Consider the following 22,030-nt stretch of genomic DNA (forward strand, 5'->3'; position numbering starts at 1 on the left):
GGACCCGCGGAGGTCACAGGTAAACACGGGAAGGACCTGGGACGGTGCCCGCACAGAGCTGTCGTCCGCCAGCCCCGGGGGGACAAGGCCTCCAGCTCCCAGCTGGGCAACTCAACGCCGCCCCCACCCGGTCTGGGGTGTCCTCTCTGTCACCCCAGCTTCTGCCTCCCTGGTATTTGGGGCCCTGAGCCGCGTCCTCCCAGCTCCGTGGACCCAGCCTGACTAAGGTCCCCGGGCAACTCTCCATCTCCCGGACCGTTCACGGCTTGTCTCCTCCACGTGGACCTGGTCTGAGTCCGGGAGCCGCCACTTGCTGAGTGAGCAACCGGCCCTCTCCGAACCCCGACATCCCGTCCAAACGGGACAGTAAGAGGGCACCCTGGGAAAGCAGCCAGCCTCACGGCAATGAGCCCACCACTGTGGCCGAGGGGCCGGGTCGAGCTGGCCGCTTGCTCACACTGGTGGCCATCACTGACACTATATAACACGTTTTGGCGACACTCAGAGAGGGGCGAGGCCGGGAAGCCACCGAGGGGGCCACTTCCTGAGGGCCTCCAGCCCCGTCCTCATCCTCCCCCGGGACGCATCGGGAACGGGGCTGCTCCCCAGACAACCCCAACCCACAACACATTCCAGAGAAACGTCGTGGAGCCAGACACCCGTATTGTGGGCAACGTGGGGGTCGAGTGCCCCTCGAACAACTCAGGAGGGCACGCTCCCACGCTGGCGACGGCGGTCTGGCCCCCAGTGAGAGCTGCCCCTGCAGACGGGACCAGCCAGCCGGTCCACCGAGCCTCTGCCCTGCCGGTGGCCTCGCTCCCCATCAGGACAGGCCTGCCCCTGCTTCAGACCCTTCTGGAAGCCCTATTCAAGTCAGCCTGGGCGGCCTCTCGGCAACACCACCACCAAGTTCACTCTCCAGCACGGAGGCCTCTGTTCTCGGTTCCCAAACATGCTGCTCACAACCCCCTCCTGAGCCCATGCTTCCAGCCCGGGGGACCCGCCTGAGCGGGCAGCCGGTGCTAACTGGAGAAAGGCTGGTCATCGGGCTGCTCTGCGCCATCCTCGGGCCGGGGGAGGCCTTGCTGCCCCACGGCCCACCCCCCTCCTGCTGCAGTCATCAGCTCTTAAGGGCAGGTGCTGGGAACAACCGCCCCCTCTCAATGGAGCGGCTGGCTCCTGCTCCGGCCGCCCCCCGCAGCTAGGGAGCATGCAGCCTTGGGCACAGGGCATCTGCAGGCTGGGGCTGGACAGACACTCGGCTCTGAGAGATGTGGCTGAGGAGGACACTGCTCACAGCCCCAGCGGACAGACCCTCGTGGGGGGCCCTTCCCCTCCACCCCATGATGTGACGTGGGGTTCCAAGGGCCGACTCCAGCAGAGGGCCACGTCTGGCCCCTGAGCCCGCTTCTCCCCACCTGTGGCCTCTGGGGCACTGCCCAGCCCCGTGGGCACACGCAGGGGGCGTCACCGTTCTCTGGGGATGCCTTGTGTCTACATGCCAAGGGGGAGCTGGAGCAAAAAGGGACCCCACCTCAGGCCGGGTCCGCGGGCAGGATCGGGTTCAGGCATCGGTTCTAGGGAACGTTTGTCCAAAGAGGATGGGGACTCGCCGGGCACACGCCTGGCCCGGCCTCAGGGGTGTGAGAAGCACACAGTGACCATCAGGGGACCTGGAAAGGGCCCCCGTCCAGCCTGGAAGGGCACCATATTGCCCATGAAGCCTTAACTGGGACGCAGGTGCAGCGTGGCTTCCAGAACCAGTGCCCGACCTGCAAGGAGCTCCCGCCACAGCCAAGCGCCGGCTGCAGGGAGACCTGGCACCCAGCTCTCCGGGGTTTCCCAGCCTGAACTCCGCCCTGAGGCCAGGAAGCTGGGGCGGGGCCTGTGGCTGCTTCTCCTGGGGATGGGGGGGCAGGACCGACAGGCAAGGACAAGCTGCTGCCATGGGGGGAGGTGGGGCAGGGGGTGTCAGGCCCGGCGGAGCGGCTGCCCGCAGGAGAAGGCGGGGGGGGGGGGGCACTCACCTTCCTCTCCAGGAACGACGCGATCAGGCCGAAGTTCTTGGGGTGCTGCATGAACCTGTGGGGAGAGGAGGGCGGGCGTGAGCCGGGGCCGAGGGGGGCTGCCGGGCGGGGCGGCTGCCGAGCTCGCGGGCGCCTGCCATCTCCGGGCCCGCTGGTGGGCGCCGCCCCGCTCGGATGGCCCGAGCCGGCGGCCAGGGCTGTGGGAAGGGCTGGGGCGGGCGGGCCGGCCGGCAGGGAGAGGGCGTTCCTCGGGGTGAGTCACTGGTTTCAGTGCCTTTGAAAATATATTTGTTTGTCCTGCTGGAGGCGGCTTCCAGGAAAAATGAGGACACGCCATGCAGCGCTTCGGTAGGGACCCCCCTTTAAAACGCGCTTTTGTTTCTGTCTCTGGCGGGTCTGGGAGGCTGGGCCTCGGCCAGCCTACGCGGGGCCCCCACCCACGAGGTCAGAGGTCAGGGCCAAGAGGCCGCCAGGCCTCCCAGGAGAGGGGGCAGCAGAGGCCCTGAGTGCCCACGGAGAGGCAGCAAAAAGGGACTGAAACAGAGGGGGCGGCGGGGAGCTGGCGCCCCACCAAGTGGCTTCCCGCAAAGCCGGGAGAATGGCTGGGACACGGCTCGGCCGGGCTGAAATGTCAGGGCCACAGGAGCAGGCGGACAGTGGGGTGCAGATGTGGGTCACGGCTGCCTGGGCCCCAGGGAGGCTGGGTGGAGCCGCTGGCCCAGGCCCAGCCTCGGCCTGGCCGTCCCCACGACGTGCCCCCGTCCCACAGCCTCCCTGGGGAGAGAAGTGGCTGCTGGTGCGGCAGGGGCCCCAGGGCCCCCCGAGAGAGCCTGGGCCAGCATCCGGCCCCCTAGCTGATCGGGCCGGAGGCCAGCGGGCCCCTCCCTTGCTCCCCTACCAGACACTGGAGAATCCGGAAGGGCCGCGTCTGTCTTCCCGGAGGAAGCTGAGAGTCGGAGGGCAGGCCTCCCCGCCCGGGATCCCGCCTCAGACAGCCTGCGAGGCCGGGACTGCCTCACGCCCTTGTCTTCCAGACAGAGTCCTTCCCTCCCCCTCCCTCTCCTGCCCCGGTGACACTTCCTTCCCCCACATGCCTTCCTCGGGGTTTCCCCAAGCAGAGATGGGGCCCCAGGAGACCAGGAACCAAAGTGAGGAATCTCCCCTCTCCCATGGCCGCCTACATCCTCGACCAGCGTTTACTGAGAATTTACCGCAACAGGTACACCAGGGAGCGCCACCGCTACATCCGTTTTACAGATGAGGAAACTGAGGCTCAGAGAGAGGAAGCGGCTGTTCAAGGTCACAGAGCCATCAAGCAGTGGACCTCCACACCACCAGCACAGGATTTTCAAAGGCCTGAGTGCTACCGGTTCTGCTGAAAATGAGACCACCACTAGGACCACACTCTTTTTTCTTTTTCTTTTTTTTTTTTTTGGTGAGGAAGATTGTCCCTGAGCTAACATCTGTGCCCACCTTCCTCTATTTTATGTGGGACGCCTCACATGATGGCTTGATGTGCTAGATCCACACCCAGGATCTGAACCTGCGAACCCTGGGCCACCGAAGCAGAGCGTGAACCTAACCACTGCACCGCCGGGCCGCCCCGGGACCGCACTCCTTGAAAGACAAGGGCTGCCAAGCTGCGCCCCAGCAGACACCAGCCCAGCCTGGGTGCCCTGTCCTGCAGCTACTACGTTAACAGAGGGTGAAATCACTAAGTCAGAATAGCAACACGACACCTCCAGAAAGACTGAAATACGGAGAGCACCCCAGAAACACATTTTGTTTTTCTAAGAAAGCATAAATCAAAACATCAAAGGTACCACAGAAAACTGAAATCCCTAACGCCACCGTCAGTCTTGGCGTCTGCGAGCTACAGCTCCTCCTCGTACTCAGGACTGGATGTGACAGCGGAACAGTCACGCCCGCGATCCCGAGGACAGAAAGAGGGGCCGGCTGGTCCGTCTCTGAGCGGAACCCCGACGCCCCCGCGGCAGGCCCTGGGCAGATGGCGGGAGCCGGGGGAGGCGCGCCCCTCCCGCGTCCTCTATTTCCCTGCGGGTTTGGGCGTTTGCACCAGCAGAGCTGCTCTACGCAATGTTACTTCCCACCCCGGACCCTCTTCGGCTCCTCCTGGTTTCCGAGTCCTGGGTCTGCCCGGAATAAAGCACCCTGCCATGCCCAGGACCCGGCCTGGCACTTGGAGGCCACGAGACCCTGCAAAGTCAGAGCCGGCCCAGGCCCCACGGCAGGCGGCTGGGACACGGTCAACTCCTTTCAAGAAAGTCCCCTGGCGATGCGGCCCTCTCCAGAGGCGGAGGGGAGGCCCCACGGCTGAGGGGGCAGAGCCTGTTTCCAACGCGTCCTCCTGGCCAAGCACCGAGGCCTCCGCCTGTGCCTCAGTTTCCCACTCTCTTGCCTCACGGGGGTTCTGGATCCTGAGCGGCGCTCATGCTCGGGATGCGGTTCCCTGGGACACGACCTTTGAGTTTGGTCAGAGAGGAGCGCTTTCTCCATCGGGCAGCCACAGGCTCCACCTCTTGGTGTCTCAGCCCCACCTCTGCTTTCCAAAGCCAGCCCCCCTCCCCCCTATCCCCCACTCCGGCTACATCCCCTCCCTTACAAGCCTCTCCATTGTGCTGAGCCCTGCCTCCTCCATCGGCAAGCTGTGTGGCCTTTGTTAAGTGTCTTAACCTCTCTGAGCCCGTTTCCTCACCTGTGTAATGGATGGCCACGGCAACGCTGTGATGAGGGATAAGACGGACAAACGCACAAAACCCAGAGCACATTCGCATAGTGTCAGGGATAGAGGACGGGCTCGAGAATAGCCACTTTCAAAGAAAAATGAAAACCCCAAAGCCACCAGCCACATCCCTTCCCCAGGCTTCAGTCCAGCCTCCAGCTCCTCCGCGTTGTTCTGATGAACGCGGCCCCATTTCCCAGGAGGCCGCCCTTACACTGGGTTGAACAGTGTTCCCCAAATTTCACGTCCACCCGGAACCTCCGAATATGACCTCGTTCGGAAACGATGGCTTTGCAGATGCAATTAGCTAAGGCGAGGTCGCGCTGGAGTGGGTGGGCCGCATCCAGTGTGAGTGGGGTCTTCACAAGAGGAGAAGACACAGACACACGGGAGAAAATGCCACGTGGAGATGGCGGAGATGGAACCATCATCCATGAGCCGAGGACTGACACAGCCTGCTGGGGACCGCGGGGGGCCGGGAAGGGGCAGAGAACGGACCCCTCCGAGCGCCGGGAGGAACCGACCCCGCCCACACCTTGCTCTTGAGCCTCCAGCCTCCAGAACTCAGCAAAACTTCGGGTGTTGAAGCCCCCAGCTCGGGGCCACGCGTCACGCGGTCCCAGGAAGCCGGTCCAGGGGTCTGGGGTGGCCCAGCGGGCATCACACTGACCACGGGGACTCACTTCTCACGGAAGGTGTCCTTCTCCTGCTCGCTCCACATGTTCATGACCTGGCGGTCCTTGTACACCTTCATGGGGTCGTCCATGAGCCCGTTCATGTTGATGAACTTGATGCGCTGCTGGTCGGCGTCATACAGCATCGGCGGGATCACGGCCAGCTGGCGCATCTGCTTCTCCAGGTTCTGGCGGGAAAGGGAGAAGACAGAGGGCCCGGCTGAGACAGCGGGAGACGAGACGGGGGGGCAGGGCTGGGGAGGAGGGGGGTCCCACCGGCCCTCGGGACCCAGGTGAGGCCTGGGGGGAACAGATGTTTCGACCCAGAGCGGGACAATGAGAAACCAGAGAGAAAGAGAAGGATGAGCTAAAAGATATAGCCATGCGGGGGAGGGAGAATTGAAAGGCAGCCCGGGCAGGTCTAGGGTGGGCAGAGCTCTAAGTTCAGCACAGAGCGCAGCAGCGACAGCAAGCCATCAATCTGCCCTTTGGAGACGTGAGCGCCATCAACACCGCAGGAGAGATGTTCAGCCCAGCGGGCCGACCACCCGGGCAGACAGGGCCCAGCCGCCCAGGTTCAGAGGGCACAGGGCAGGGGAGGGGAGCCGGGAGACTGCAGAACCACCCGCCCCAGCCCTGGCATCAGCACCTGCCCGTGTGCCCACGTGGGACGGGCCTGCCCGGCTGCCCACGGCGGAGCCAAGCCGGCTCGCTCGTAATGCGTCGGGATGGCTCTTAAGAGGCCCTGAGCCACCACTCAGCTGTGCTCATTTCCCCAAATCTCTGCAGCCAGCCCATTACTGGCGATTAATTACCCATCTCCGGAGGCGGGCGGGCGGGCGGGCAGGCAGGCAGGCGAGGGCCAAGCCCAGCCAAGGTCAGCTCGTTCAGAGGACCCACCGCCCAGCCTCCCACATCCCACCTCTCTAATCCCCATCAACGATCCAAACAGGAACGGGCAGCAAAACAGGGGCAGAGCCCTGAGTTCCCCGCTGGGAGAAGGGTCCCCACCGAGGCCTGGGCCTCCCCACACCTGGGCACCCCCCACCCCCGCCCTGGCACCGACACTGCCCCCGTCCTGCTGCCCCAGAAACCCAACGAAGGCAGACTGCAGGCACGGCCACAGGCACACTTCCCCCAGGCAGGACCGTGCTCGGCCCTCCGATGGGCTGCCTTCCTGCCTCCTCCACGCTGGGCGTGAGCCATGACTGCCCAAAGCTCCGGAGCGATGGATGGACAGCCCCTCTCCCAGCCCCATCCCCTCCTGGGAACCTGAGGTGAAGTTTCTGCCCTGAATTCCCCTTCTGACCATCTCCCCTGAACGCCACCCCACAACATCCCCCGGGGACAGGGCGGCTGCATCTTCCTGCGGCCAGCACCTGGGGAAGTGGGCCTCTGGCGTTGGGGGGAGGGGGACACCGAGTCAGCCGCGATGCCAGGCGCCCTTCGTCCGGAGGGGAACACAAGGGAGACAGCCACCCCCGGCTCTGTGGGCAAACCGCCCCCACGTGCGGCAGCCGTGGGACGTGCACGAGGCCACAGCAGTGGCTGGCTGGGCGCTGGCAGAGCCGTGGGTGTGGCTGTAAGCAAAGGCTTCGGAGTTCTGCTTTCTGTGGACTGAATGGTGTTCGGAACAGGGACCCGTCATGCGAAGTGTTAAAACGGAGGCTTTTTCACGGGCCGCACAGTCTGAATTACCCGCGTCAGAATCGGGCAGGCAGCCTGGTAAAAATGCAGATCCCTGGGCCCCGCCCAGACGGGCCAAATCAGAACCTCTCTGGGGGGCCCAGGAAACCTCCACTTAAACCAGGTGCCCGGCCCCCCAGGACTCTGAAGCCTGTCCAGCTTGAGAATCCGCGCCTGGAGCAGCGCTCTCCCAGGGACAGCTCCACAGCGATCGACGGGGGTGTCTACTTCCTGCCCTGTCCAGCGTGGGGGTCATGAACACACGCGGCCACCAAGCACTTGAAACGTGGCTGGTGCAACCCAGGAAGAGAATTTTTAATCGTATCTCATTTTACTTGATTTCACTTTAAACAGCCACGTGCAGCTCGTGGCTCCTGCACTGAGCTGGAGCCACAACCCATGCCATCTGGACAGAAGTCCCGGGGAGGAGGAACGCGTCCCTCCTTCTTCCAGGCACCCCCTTCATTGGGAACACAGCTGGTGGGGGGACCGGCACGTCAGATGCTTGACCTCTGAGACCCGGGAGGGGCCAGGCCGGCACCAGCACTTCCCCAGGAGCAGAGGCTTCCTCTCTCCACCTCCCGGCCAGCCCTGGACCCCAGTGACCCCAGCCAGGGACCCCAGGCTGAACTGCAGCTGTCCAGGCCCCGCCAGGAGGCCCCTGGGGAGACAGAGGCCGTGCTGAGCTGGCAAGGCTGGGGTCCCAGCAGAAGGTCCCGGCCTGCTGGACGTGGACAGCTGGTGTGTGGCAACGGTCCATCCGCCCGTGTTCTGGGCCCCGAGAGGCAGACCTAGAACCCGCAGCCCTCTGGCTCCTGGGGTCGGCTCGGCCAACGGAGGGGCACAGAAAGGAGGCGGGAGGTGGGGGAGCAAGAGTGCTAATGCTCCAGCTCCCTCCCTGCCTTGTCCTGCCAGACGGGCCCGTCCTCCAGGGCCCGGTGACGCCCGTCTCCGCTCGTCCTTCAGGCCTGGGCATGGGCAACGGCTCCTCCCCAACACCCTGCATCGCTTCTGCCCGCCCTTTGGGGCCAAGCCCCTTGATTTCAACATCGGGGTGAACACCGTTTCCTGCTGAGGCCCCCACCCCCGTCTCGGGGCCGCGGCCGTACCTCCTGCTCCGAGAGGCCGTCGATGATCTCCGACACCTCGTGCTCGCTGCGGGCGGCTGACATGGAGAGCCCGCTGCCCCGCTGGCCCACCCTGCTGGAGACCAAAGTGACACACTCAGGACGCGCAGCAGGTGCCGTGGCACAGACCTGAGCCCACGGCTTCCCCAGAGGCACCAGGCCATGCCTCCCACACCCCCACGGCCGGCCCCAGGTACGGGGCCCCCACCCTGACTCAGGAGCACCAGCCATAGAGATCCACGTTCAAATCTCAGCTCTGCCTCGTGGGATCTGTGCCTCGGTTTCCCCTCCTGTAACTTGGGGACAAAGTGGCACCCAGTTCCCGGGGCCGGGAAGGAGCACTTGTGACACCTGGAAACCACAGCCACGCATCACCGAACACCGACTGTGCGCTGGGCAAGCCTTCACAGGGTCTCACGGAGTCCTCACGGCCACCACATGAACCCAGCATCCTGATCCGCTTCCAAGCCAGGCAGCCCTTGCCCCTTTCACCCACACCAGGGGTCTCAAACTCAGCTGCCTTCAGGGGCTGTGGGGCCGTCAGGTGAACGAGGCCGGCAGGCAGCAGCCGTGGCACACGGGAAGGAGAACTCGCTCCACCAAGACGTACTTAAGTTTCAAATAAGCATCCAGGCCAAGCAGGCCCTGAGGGATGGACTCGGCCCCTGGGCCACCAGCTTGAGACCCCGCTGTGCTCCCCATCTCACACCGGCCAGGGCTGTTGTGCTGACAAGGCCTCAAGCTGAGCCAGGTCCTGGACAGATGTCAGCGGAAGGGAAAGGGGGGCGGGAGGAAGTGAGACCCCGGCCCCTACTCACCTCTGCATGCGCTCCTGCAGCTCGCGCTGCTTGCGGATCTCAGGGAACTGCTTCTCGTAGTACTCGCGCACCTTGCTCTCCTTGGCCCGCCGTCTGGGGTTGTTCTCGATGCGCTCCACCTTCTTCTCCCAAGCCTCCATGAGCTGGTCATAGCGCTGGCAGAACTTCTGCTCCTGGGAGGCACAGCATGGTGGGGCCTGACCACGTGGCTCCTCCTGCGTCTGGACACCCCACTCCCTGGCTCCAGGCCGCTGTGCACAGCCACATGGGCAGACAGGCAGGCTGGACGCCCCCACGCACACGGTCACACACAGTCACACACACAACCACGCCGAGACCCAGGCAGCCCTGCGCTGCTGAAGGAAAGCCCCAGGCTGCCCTAAGGGCCCGCCCGCCTGGCCTCCCTCCGGAAAAGCCTCGCACAAGGCGTCCTCGTCCACATGTGGCTAAGTTCAAATCCCATAAAATTAGGGAACTTTTAGAACTCAGAGCCCTGATCCCCCAGCCACGTTTCTGGAGCACAGCAGCCACATGTGGCCAGGCTACTGTCTGCAGTGGACGCGCACACAGAGACCATCCCATCGTCGCAGAACACCGTGTGGGACAGCGCACCTCCAGATGTCTGCCCGGCCGGGGCGGCCCCGGAGAGCACCCGCTTTCTGAACAGCCCCTCCTTCCCCAGCCTCAGGCTCAGCCCTGCTCCCAGGCCCGGGGACTGGATGTGCAGACCCGAGCTGCCGTCTGTCCAGGACAAGGAAGTCCCTCTCCACATCTAACCACAGGGCCACCTCAGAGAAAAGACCCCAGCCTAGCCCACCCCAGAACGTAGCTGCCTGGCTTCCACGTCTCCAAGGTGACCTGGACCTTGAGCAGGCGGGGAGTGCCTGGCTGCCACGAGACCCCGATCTCCCCATCTCTGACAGCTGCGGTGGACAGATGGCACGGTCTGGGCGTCTCGCTTGAACGCCCTCTCGACACTGCGGCACAATCAGAAAACCCCTCTCTGGTCCTCGTGCCAGACACCCCGCCCCATCCCGGACTTCAGCTTCCCACCAAGGCAACCCGTGACCTTGGTCCTCACTAAGCCAGCAGCGTGATGGCCCCCAAGGGGCGGTTAGGCCAGCTTGGGGGGGAGCAGAACTCAACCCCCAGCTCCTGGGGGCCCCACACGTATGTGGGCTGCTCCGAGAACCTGGTGGAGGTTGAGACGCGGGTCCAGGGCAGACGAGGCCACACATGTTCGTGGCAATGTGCCCTGGAGAGCCCCTCTGGGGACGGGACAAGCACGGAGGGACCAGCCCACGCCACCATCAGAGCAGGCCCCTCCTGCACTCTCGACCCACCAGAGAGGCCTCGGCCTGAAGGATGAGAGCAAGAACACATGGGAAAAGGTGACAAGACCTCACGACACCAGCAGAGGAAAATAACGCAGTTCCCGGTGAAGACAAGCGAAGCCAACACCACAGGCTCTCTGCCCAGTGGCCAGTGGGTCTGCAGCAGGGCCGGCCGGCCAGGCAGAGCAAAGGGACACAGGCAGGAACGCCCACAAGGGGACACCTGGCCAGGCCGCCTGACCCCAAGCACTGGGCACAAAGACCCGAGCAGCTCTAAGGACAGTGGCAACAAGGAAGTCCCCTCTACATCTAACCACCATGCCGCCTGCTGTCGCCTGTGCTGCGTCCACTGCACTGGATGTGCTCTCAGTCCCCTGACAGCTGGGGCACTGGCCCCCACACTGTGGGGCTGCAGCCCCACCACCACGCAGCAGAGACTTTGCTCAGCAGGAGCCCATGGGGGGGTCCCACTTCCTGGGGAGGAAGCCAATCTCACACTCACATACATGTACACACACACACACTCTCGCACACTCACGTTGACACATATACACACACATCCTCATGCGCCTTCACACTCACACACATTCATACACTACACACACACTCATACTCACACATATATACACACACTCACTCACACCCAAGAGGCCAGGGCAGAGCTAAGCTGGTCTGCGGGGCGCCAGGAGCAAGAATCTGCAGAGGAAAAGGAACAGGGCGGCTGCGCCCCTGTGACCACAGGTCACCCCACCCCAAGCCTCTCACTCATGCAACTCCTCCTCTCCTCCTCCTCTCCATCACCACCATCATCACCATCATCACCGCTATCACCACCACCACCACCATCACATCACCACCATCACCACCATCAGATCACCACCATCACCATCATCACCATCACATCACCACAGTCACCACCATCACCACCACCATCACCACCATCACCACCATCAGATCACCACCGTCACCACCATCATGACCATCACATCACCACCATGACCATCATCACCACCTCTGATACTGGCTGAGCGCTCCTACGTCACGTGCCAGGCACAGAGCCGAGATCTTCCCCGGGACTGACGCACCCAAACCCCCCACAGGCCACGACCACCATCCCTTTTTCTCAGGCGGGAACCCGCAGCTGGGCTGTCAGCCTGCAATCTCACAATTAGGGAGCGGGGAGGTGGGCGTCCTGAGGGCAGCGGCCGACAACTGTTCTGATCAAGTCCAGAGCATGTGTTTTTCCTTTTGTTGTTCATGTTTTGGTGTCACACCCAAGAATCCACTGCCACAGCCAAGGTCACCCGGAGTCTCCCGGTGGGGTTTTTCTAGGAATTTCACAGTTTTAGCTCTGATGTTAAGGTCTCTGACTCACTTCGAGTTAATACTGTGCTAATTCTGCGAGCTGTCCCTGTGCTATGTGTTGAAGAGGCCGTCCCTTCTCCCTGAGCGGGAAAGTCAGCTTGCCCCAGACGTGAGGGTCCTTTCCGGCTCTCTCCTCCGCTCCACTGAGAATCAGGCCGCTTGGATTACGGAGCTTTGTAATATGTCTGAAATCGGGACGTGTGTGTCGTCCACGCAGCTGTTCTTTTTCGAGACGGCCCTGGCTGCTCAGAGTCCCGGACCATCCCACATGAACGCTGGGGCCAGCATGCAGCGACTGCGTGACCACCCACCGTATGGCAGGTGTCGCCTGAGCACAGTGCATGCAGCCTCTTTCAACAGCCCAACGAGGCGGGTGTTAATATTATCCCCACCGAACAGAAGGGGAAACTGAGGCCAGAAGGCAAATGATTCGCCTTGATCGCCCAGTAGAGCCAGGATTTGAACCCCTGCGGCCCTGCCAGGCACGGCATGATGCGGCTTGCAGCAGGGAGGCATCAAGATGGGGTGCCCGGGATGCCCCCAAACCTATGGGAGGAGCCTCCAGCCGAGGGGCAGTGAGAAAGCAGGGCAGCGTCGGGGAGGGTGCTGGGGCCAGCCGGCCGGGGAGCTGCCCACCGCGGTGACCTGGGACCTGGCGCCCTCCCCGCCCTCAGCGAGCCCGCGGCCCCCCGCAGGCCTCGGCGCTGAGCCCAGGGATGCTCTCCCAGGCGGCCGTGCTGAGAGTGGGGCTCCCAGCTCCTCGCGCCGTGGGGTCTGACGGCAAGAGGGGGACGGCGCTGGGCTCTCCAGCCGCCGTCCTGACAGGGCAACGTGGGGGCGGGGGTGGGGGGGGCGCGGTGCAGTCCAGGAAAAGGCCAGACAGAAAAACGAGAAACTAGGAGGTGCGACACGAGGGGGTGGGCTGACCTTCAGCTCCTCTAACAAAATAAGTAAGTAAAAAGGAAGGCGGGGACAACGTGCAAAAGCCCACAATGCTGAAAACACGAAAATACCGCTGTGATAGATTGAAGAGAGACCCGCAGGAAGACACGTGCACATCCCGACTCCTGACCCTGTAATGGTGGCCTGATCTGAAAGGGCTTTTTCAGATGTAATTAAGGGTCAGGAGACGGGTCATCCCACAGGAGATGAGAGTCACCGTGAGAGGGGAGAAGGGAAAGGCGGGGTGGGGAGGGGACAGAGGGGAGGGACGCAGCCACAGTGAGGGCTGTCCAGGGCCCCGGAGGAGAGGGGGCAGGAAGGACCCTCCTCGACAGGCCCGGAGGGAGGCGGCCCTGCCCACACCTTGACGTTGGACATCTGGCTTCCAGGCCTGTAAGAGAGACGTTTCTGTCATTTTAAGGCCCCTGACTCGGGGTCGTGTGTCAGAGCAGCCCCAGGAGGCAAACGCTGCCACGCTCAGGCCACCTCGCCTGCCCTTGTCCAGCCCATCCCGCGAGGCTGCGCCACATCACACATGCTCCCGTCGCCAGGGACCCTGCAGCATCCGCTCAATCCTCACCAGGACCCCCCATTTCAGAGGCAAGGGAAGCAAGGCCGGGGGAGAGTGCTCCCCCAGATCACATGCAGCACAGCCTCACACCCGGCCCCCAGCGTGGCCCCGCAGGGCGGGCTCAGCTCCCCAAGGAAGGCCGGCGGCCGGGGGGCCATGTGGGGGCAGGGCAGGGCGCCCGCTGGGGAGAGGCCTCAGCTCTGGGGGTCGGGGGGCACTGAGCCGGGTCCCAGGACCCTAGGGAGTGGGTCCCCCTCCCGCTCTGAGGCAGCTGACTCGCGGGGGGTGGGGACATGCTGACCTGAGGTCTGGGCCCCTCGACTCAGCCCCCTGCCAGGCCTCGCTGGGACCTTGGGACACAGGGCGTTGGGCTCATGATGACGTGTAGTGGGACCGAGACAATCAGCCCCATGGTTGTGGACTCGTTTTCACGGGGCCTCTCCCACGATGGGCTCCGTGTGGCTGCAGCGCCACCCAAATTCCTGAGACGTCTCCAGTTCCTCGTCCCCAAATACACCCAACTCAAGGGAGCGGAGGAGCACCAGCGATTTCTGAAGAACTTCCACGGGTCCCAGCGCCACCCAGCAGCCGCAGGGTCCTTCTGAGACGTACACCAGACGCCGGCGAGCCCCGCTGGCAGGCCCCCGGGACGGCCCTGTGGCCTCGCTGGACACTCACTGTGTGTTTCCAGGTGTGAGAACAGAGCCATCCTCAGCCCAGGACATGAGCCGGAGCGTTGGGTGGAGGGATCGGGTGTCACCCGCTTCCTATCAGGCCAACAGAACTCTCTGCGCCACACGCACACCCACATGCGCACGCACACATACATGAGCACACACATGTGCACACACATGTGTGCACCCACATGCATGTGTGCACATGTCAACACGTGTGCAACACATGCATACAAACGTACACACATGTGCGCACGCACGCTCGCACACACACTCGCGTGCGCACACACGCACACACACAAAGAACTGTTAACTGCCACCAGTTCGAGACCGTGTTCACTGCACTCCATCACGCTTCCTGCATGACTGTCAAATTTTCTAAGTAACTAAAAATTCTTATAATAAAGACTTTGTATTCTTTACTAAGAATACATTCATTCGGAGTAAATGAAGTGTCCCACTGTGTTTACAATACAATCTAAACACTCTGTCCTAGCTTGAGGGCAGACGGCTCTAATTTCACGGTAGCCACAACCCTCGTGCGCGGTACCCAGACCTTCCGGCTGCATTCATCCCATCCCGTTACCCCAGGCTGGTTCCTGCCTCAAGGTCTTCACACAGGCCTGCCCTCTGCCTGACACTCTGAATTCCAGATCGTCACACGGCCAGTCCTTTCTTGTCATTCCTCCTCAGTACAGAGGTCACCACCCCGGGGACGTGCAGGCTGTCCCCACCCCTCTGCACAGCACTTCTCACTGTGTCTGCCCCTCAGCACGGCATAGCCAGGCCTGTGGCAGGTCCGCGGAACATATTTCTTAACTCGATGAATGAGCTGGGACACCCAGTCTCACAAACCCCATCCACCCCTCTGCCCAGTCAATCTGGGGGTCTGAGGAAGCAGAGGAAGAAAGGCTGGGAAGCCCGATACCCCTCACCCCACAGGGCCCTGGGGTCCAGAGCGCCGCCACGCAGCCTCCCAGTTGCCCAGCATCTGGGCAAGTGTCTCTGCCCTCTGAGGGCCCAGCTGAGGCCTGGGGCCAGAGCAGGGCGGGTTCAGAAACTGGTTAAGAGGGACCCTGCCCTCAAGTGGTCCAGTCGGAGCTTTGGGAGGTAGTCTGCGAACGGGCAGCTGTCTCCGGCTCTAGAAGACTCAACCAGCTGCAGGAGTTCAGGCCCCACGGGGAAGCCAGTCTGCCAGTGTACTAACACACAGAGCTGGGAAAGCCTGCATAGACACAGAGGTGAAACCTGATGGAGCCACTCCTGAACTCCACCCAACAGACTTCTCCAGCTACACAAATTTCTTTACCGTTTAAGCCCACCTGAGCCAGCTCTTCCTCCCCTTGCAGCTGAAAGAATACTGACAGGAACACCCCCTGTCACTTGGCCCTGACGTCCCAGCAAATCAGCGATGCAAACGGCTCCCGTAACCATGACTCCAGGATCCCTCCCTCGTGCTCTCCTAGCCTGGGCTGCGAGGCCAGCGTGCGCAGAGGGAGGCAGGAGTAGCACCCCAAGCCGTTTTGACGCAGCCCCTGTCCGCTGGTGCAGGCAGGGGGCCTCAACGCTTCCCTGCACCCACACCTTCCTGGCCTGGATGTGGGCACGGCAGGCCAGGAGGGCCTCATTTAAGGGCAGCCCCAGCCCCCCACCCACCCAGGTCCCCGTTTGTTCCGACAAACCTCTCTCTCCACCTGGAAAGCGACAAGGGGGCCTCTGATGAGGAACCCGCTTTCCCAGCCTACGTCCTGCCTTCTCCCCTTCCGGGCGGAGAGGAGGCGGAATCCGGGCCTGGTCCCAGGCCTCCGCGGGCCACATGGACATTCAGTCACTCAGTGGGCCGCGGGCACGTGGTCCCGCGGGGCACGCAGTGCACAGGTCAGGCAGCCAGCACTCACCCATTGCTTGCGAGCGTGGTTCCTCCTCTTGAAATACAGGATGAGCTTCTTCCGCATGGCCTGGTTTCTAGGCGGGACAGCAGAGGGCGGTCAGCAACGCACGGCAGGTGGCCCCCCTGGCTCTCCTCCCGCTGAGAGCGAGCCCCAGTTCACCCCCATCTGGTCCTCGGCGGGAAAGAGACCCCGCAGCCCCAGAGCGAGATCTGCCCAGTGCAGCCTGCCCCTCCCTGCGGCAGGCAGTGCCGGCACCAGGTGTCCGAGCCAGGCCGGCTGGCACCCCCTGGCCCGCTGCCCCCCACCTCAGGCCCCTTGCCGTTTCCTGAGGGAGGTGGGCGTCCTCACACCCGGCCCCATCCAGGAAGGCACCACACCCACACCCCCTCCTCCTCAGGAGGGAAGGGCTGCCGGGAGCAGCGGACAGCGTCCTCCTGGGACCCCAGGGACACCCGACAGGCTCAGAGGCCCAGCCACACCCCACAATCCCCCAGGGAAAGGCCACACCCACTTCTGGGGGCCGCGGGGGTGACGCTTGCTCCGGGGTCCTGCTGCCTCACGTCGGCCGGGCCTCCCCACCTCGAGGCCTCGATACTGACATCGGCCTCCCCCACCCGGAGCAGGGTGGGCCCCAGGGGTCCTTAGTCACACAGGTGGAGACCAGAGCCCCTCGTTCCACCACAGGGGTCTCTGAGCAAATCTCAGACGGTCTTGCAGCCTCAGTTTCCCCATCCAAAACATAGGAACAACAGCACAATGCTTTCATCTCCTCAGCCAACAAACACTGACCGAGTGCCTACTTTGTGTCAGACATTGTTCCAGGCGATGGGGACACAGCCGTGAGCAAGACAACAAAGAAGATAATCAGCACCATGCTGGATTTGAGAATTTCAGTGGGGTGGGGACAGTGACGGGGTAGGAGGGCAGGTACTCAGAGGTGCAGAAGAGTCTCTCAGAGACGGCCTTGGGCCGAGATCTATATCACCAGAAGGACCAGCTATGAAAAGATCCAGAGGGAAGGGCACTCTGGGCTGAGGGCACGGCAGGTGCAAAGGCCCTGAGGCAGGAACAAACTGGGAGTAACTGAAGAACAGAGAGAAGAAGGCCCGCGTGGCTGGAGGGTATGGGGGAAGCCCAGAGCGCAGGGGGAGAGGACACGAGCAGGATGGAGGGACGCTGTACAGGGCCTGGTCGGTTGGACACAGTCAAGGGTTTGGACTGAAAGAGAGACGGACAGCTGAGTCGGCCAAGCAGCAATGAGAGCCCAGAGCGACGGGCCTGGAGCAGCGAGGTCTTGGTTTCTCCCTTACAAGGAGCCAGTTCTCCCTGCAGGCGCGGCTGGTTCCAGAGCCGGGGCAGGAACCGCACAAGAGCCAGACCATCTTCAAGTACGAAAGTGCCAAGAGGAAAAGAGCATCGGGACACAGGACCCCCCGACCCCAGGTGCCCCAGCGGGACGATGCGAGCGGCAAAACGGAGAAGAGAGGGTTAGAGCCGAAGGAACAAAATAGGCACCGTGAGTCCGCGCCCACGTAAATAAACGACTGAGGAAACCAAGCAGGCGGGAGAGGGACGGACGCTGCGCACAGAGCTCCAGGCAGCAAGCGCAGGAGGCCCCGGGGGACAGCACGGGGCCAGCGCTGCACGCGGGCTCCACACACGCGGCTGAAACCTACGGGCGACACTTGGAGGAGAAGCAGGGAACCTGCGTAGCCTCGCGGCACTTTCCCTCAGATGTTTACTAACGATCGTGGCGGGTTAACTCGCATCCACACACTCTCTGTCGTTCCTCCTCCAGGACGTGGCGCTGAGCCCCCTCCCCTCCCCTCCCCTCCCCTCCCCTCCCCTCCCCTCCCCTCGACAGCAGGCTGGAGTGCGGACTCGCTTCTCTTGCGCAGAGGACGGCCGAGAAGGAGAGCGGCCGAGGGAGGACAAACAAGGCAGACCCCACCCTCATCCACGGAGCCGGGCGGTCACACCCGGCCCGTGGGCGTCAGGCGCTCCTGACCGAGGCGATGGGAGGGGCGCCTCGCTCCCCTCTGTGGGACTCTTCCCCGAGATCCACAGGCCCAGTGTCCTCATGAGGTGACATCAGACAAACCCACATTGAGGGACATTCTACAGACTCCCTGACCAGTGCTCTTCAAAAGCATCAGGGCCAGGAAAGACAAGGAGAGAGGAGGAACCGTCACAGACTGGGGACCAAGGAGACACGAGGACGAAGCGCCATGCGGAACTGGGATCGACCTCGGGCCAGAAGACAGACACTAGTGGGAACCGGGATGACCCACAGACAGTCTGCCGCCAGCTGGGAGCGCGGTCACGGCCTCCGCGGTCTCCCCGTGTGACGAGCGCACCAGCGGCGCAGACGTCCGCGTCAGGGGACACGGGAATTCTCTGCACGACCTTTGTGACCCTTCTGTGAATCCAGCCAGTTTAAAATAGATAGTTAAAAACGGCGGGCCGCGCTCCGTCTTGAAAGGCTACGGGGAGGCTCGAGCAGAGGCCACTCCGGAGCGGGAGGGGGCCTGGTGCACGCCATGCGGTGAGACGTGTCCCAACCCCAAAAAGAGGTTGGAGTCCCGACCCCCAGCTCCTCAGAATGTGACCTTGTGAGAAATCGGGGCTTGACAGAGGTCCTCAAATGAGAATTAGGTTGTTAGGGTGGCCCTCACCCCGTGTGGCCAGGTCCTCAGAGGAGGAAAGTCTGGACGTGGGGACAGACACACACAGAGAGAGACGACACGAGAGACACGGTGAGGAGGCCCGTGCAGGGAGCAGGGGCGAGGAGCCCACGGCCGAGGAACGCCAGGGAGGCCGCGACACGTGCACGGAGGCAGGGGGACGCTCCCCGGAGCCTGCAGAGACGAAGGCCCCGCCGATGCCCCACTGCCTGCTTCCAGCCGCCATGCCCATGAGGACCACTGCAGCTCTCGGCTTCCCGGCCGCCCTCGGATAACGGCCATCACCGACCGGCCAGGCCGCAGGAGCAGAGTCCCGCGGGGCAGAGGGGATGTGTGCGGCCACCTCTCCATCAGGGCCAGGGCCGGGCATGGACGCTCCCGGGCCGATCCGGGTTGGCTTCCAAAGTAAGCAGGAGCCTGGCACCCGGAGGCATCCGCCCACGGCCAACAGGACAAATGTCGAGGCCACGGGCTGCGAGCGGGAGCAGTCAGCCACCAGGAGCCAGCCGGAGCGTGCTGCTTGGACTGCCGCAGGATCTAAAACAGCAGAACTCACTGCCAGCATTGAAAACCAGAAGCTGTTGCATAACAAGCTGAACTTACAGCTTCTCTTGAAAAATCCGGGGGTCTGGCCACATTCTCTCAAGGCCACAGACTGGGAACTGAGGCCCAACTGTCTCTTTAGAAGGGCGATGAGCTCGCCATTCTCCACAGTCCCCACCACTCCCTACTGCCTCCCAGCAGCCCAGCCCACTCTAACTTTCCTTCCCGCCCCAGAAGCAGCATCTGGGTTTGCGATCCCCTAGACATCAGACTTGGGGTGTCCACTTGCTCAACATTCTTCCAGTAAACATTTCCTGAGTATTCATTTTGTCCCAAGTGGTGTTTTGGTATCAGAGATGCAACAGCTTACTGCAAATCTCTTATGCTGAGATTTTGTCCAGCAAAAATAAGGGACAGTCTCACAGGACTCTGGAAGGGCTGACGGACCAGCACAGGATGAGCTCGCCAGTGGAGGCGCTCACGGCGTGCAAAGCACATCTACAGCCTCCTGGAGAAGTCGGGGTTGGAAAAAGCACAGCCGTGAGGAGCCCTCGGCCTCGCTGCCTGACCCCGGACCGCAGACGAGCAACAAGGAAATACAAACACTGTGGCCGTTCGTTTGAGGAGAGCCTCCCAGGGCCTGGCCCTGGGGCTTCTGGGGTTCTGGAAAAGGAAAGCTTGGGGCAATCAGGGGAGGCTTCCTGGAAGAAGGGAGGTTTGAGCTGAGGCCTGGGAGAAGCAGAGGAGTGGGCAAGCAGAGGGAAACAAGGAGAGCGCTGGGTACAGGGGCGTGGCAGTGACGGGGAATTCGGAGGGGAAAGGAGGGGCATCCAGAGAGAGCACTGGGTGCAGGGGCCTTGAGGCCCTGGGAGGAGGCTGCCACATGGGGTGACTGAGGCGGAAGCCAAGCACTGCCCCAGTGCGCTCCCGGGAGACCAGCTGACGCCGGCACAGCACCAGGGGCCACCCCACCTCAGCAGGGCAACAGGGGGCAGGTACCGAGGACCTTGGAGAGGAAACAGGGTGCGTTGCAGGTCGGGCTGGCCTGGAGTTTGGCTGTGTGACCCTGGGGAAGTCACTTAATGTCTCTGAACCTCCAAAACAGGACACAAAGACCAGTGAGCAGAACCCAGCCTAGCAGTACCCCCTTTCTGCCTGCACAGCCCGGGGCCACCGGCTCCAGTCAGCCGGCACCTAAGGAGGCGGGAGAGACAGACATCAGGCTGCGGGACAGGAAGGACAGGCGAGGGAGAGAACACAGGGGACCAGCCGCCTTCCGGTCAAGGAGAGTGGGGACCCGGCCGGGGCTGCCCACAGGCCGGCCACGCGGACCACACGGGAGCAGTGGCGGCTCCCTGACCCCTCCCTGAAGCCCCTGGGGCTTCCCGACCCACCACCCCAACAGGCCCTGACCTGACGGAGCCCCGCTGCCCCACCCCCCACCCCCCTGCCTGCAGCCTGAGCTCTGAGGACCATGGGCACCTGGGCTTGGAGCCACAGCAAGCCCCCCAGAGCAGGGCGCCGGCCCGCAGCTCCCCACGCGCCAGGTGGCGGGGGCAGGGAGGTGGGAACAGGTGACAGCGACACGGCCGCAGGAAGCCAAGCGTGAAATTGACTGTCACTCCGCGTCCCCACAGACGCAGAGAAATTAAAGCGACAGGCCAGGCCTGCGGGGCGCAGCCTGCACCTGGCGGCAATCACAGCCACGGGCGGAGGGGGGACTGGGCCAGGGGCGGGGGCGGTGCAGCAAGGGGGGAGCCGGCAGCCGCTTTGCCCCCTGAGAGCAGGACGCCCAGCTGCCCGGCCCCATCCGTCCCACTGTCCTCACAAGCTGTCAATGCGTCACCGACGTCTGTGTTTACTGCCTGCACCACCGGCGTGGCAGGCCCGTCACTGCCGTCTCCCAGGGCCCAGAGTGCTGCCCGGCACGTAGCGGGCGCTCACGGGATACTGGTTCAGTGACCGAATGAATGAACGAATGAACAAATGAACCAATGGGCAATAACCTGGTCCCTGCAGACAACGTAAACAGAATCAAAGCCACATGCCGCTCCTCCGGGCCGACGCTGAGCTCGGTGCCTCGGGGGCAGGAACTCACTGACGCTCAGCGGCCCCAGGAGACAGCAGCTGTAACTATCCCCATGTCACGGGGGAAACTGAGGCACTGAGCGTCAGTGACTACCCACACGGCAGATGCTCACGGCTCCCAACCCGCCCCCGTGCCCTCAGCTCCCACCTCAGGAATCGGCGTCCCCGTCCCACAGCTGCCCAGGCCCCCGGCCCTCCACACCATCCCCCCCTGCAGCTCCCGTGGGGCCGGGGTCCGCCTGCGCCCCCACCACAGTTTGCCTGGACAGCTGCTGCGACCTCCGTCAAGGCCTCCCGACCCATCCTCCCTCCCGGCAGCCACCAGAGCGAGCTTTTACCACAAGTCGGAGCACATCACGTCCCAGCAGAAACCTCACCACTGGCTCCCTTTGCATGTAAATAAAACCCGCCCCCTTCCCAGCCCTGGCTGCCCCTTCCTCAGCCTCGCCGACCCCCTCGGGCCACGCTGGCCTTCTCTGTGATCCCACCGGCGCAGTCCAGCCCCAGGGCCTTTGCACTGCCTGTTCCACAGGCCTGGGAGGCCCACATGGCCGGCTGGCACGCAGCCCCCAAGGGTCCGCTCAACTGTCAGGCCTGCCCTGATCCCCGGGGTGAACAGCACCCTCACTTTCTCTCCCATCACCCCATTTCCCCTCGTCATTGCATTTTCTAAAACGAACGTCTGCAAACTTAACGATGATCACACTGAAATTAAAGATACAGAAGTAATCCTGATTTTAGTGGAAAACTGGGAAAAAAATTAAAAACTTTAAGGACGAATCAGTTGAAATAATTTACTTACGCATCTATGTTTCTAACGTAAAAGTGACCACTTACCACAGAAGGAACCTTAAAAGGACTC

General features: G+C 63.0%; 1 protein-coding gene across 45 annotated transcripts in view; it reads right to left on the reverse strand.

The window, feature by feature from the left end:
• NCOR2 (nuclear receptor corepressor 2) overlaps positions 1-22,030 on the reverse strand; it is a 205,749-nt gene that overhangs the window by 82,030 nt on the left and 101,689 nt on the right. For 39 of the 45 annotated variants that reach the window (XM_070627241.1, XM_070627248.1, XM_070627250.1 and 36 more), the window contains 5 exons: positions 15,860-15,926; positions 9,076-9,248; positions 8,240-8,333; positions 5,454-5,632; positions 2,028-2,082 (listed from right to left, as the gene is read on the reverse strand). In XM_070627241.1, the coding sequence (XP_070483342.1) occupies positions 2,028-2,082; positions 5,454-5,632; positions 8,240-8,333; positions 9,076-9,248; positions 15,860-15,926 (568 nt within the window). The remainder of the gene's footprint in view (positions 1-2,027; positions 2,083-5,453; positions 5,633-8,239; positions 8,334-9,075; positions 9,249-15,859; positions 15,927-22,030) is intronic. The other 6 variants (XM_070627252.1, XM_070627251.1, XM_070627256.1 and 3 more) reach the window with 1 other exon arrangement.

This window comes from Equus przewalskii, chromosome 7 (assembly GCF_037783145.1).
Source record: "Equus przewalskii isolate Varuska chromosome 7, EquPr2, whole genome shotgun sequence".
NCBI lineage: Eukaryota > Metazoa > Chordata > Mammalia > Perissodactyla > Equidae > Equus > Equus przewalskii.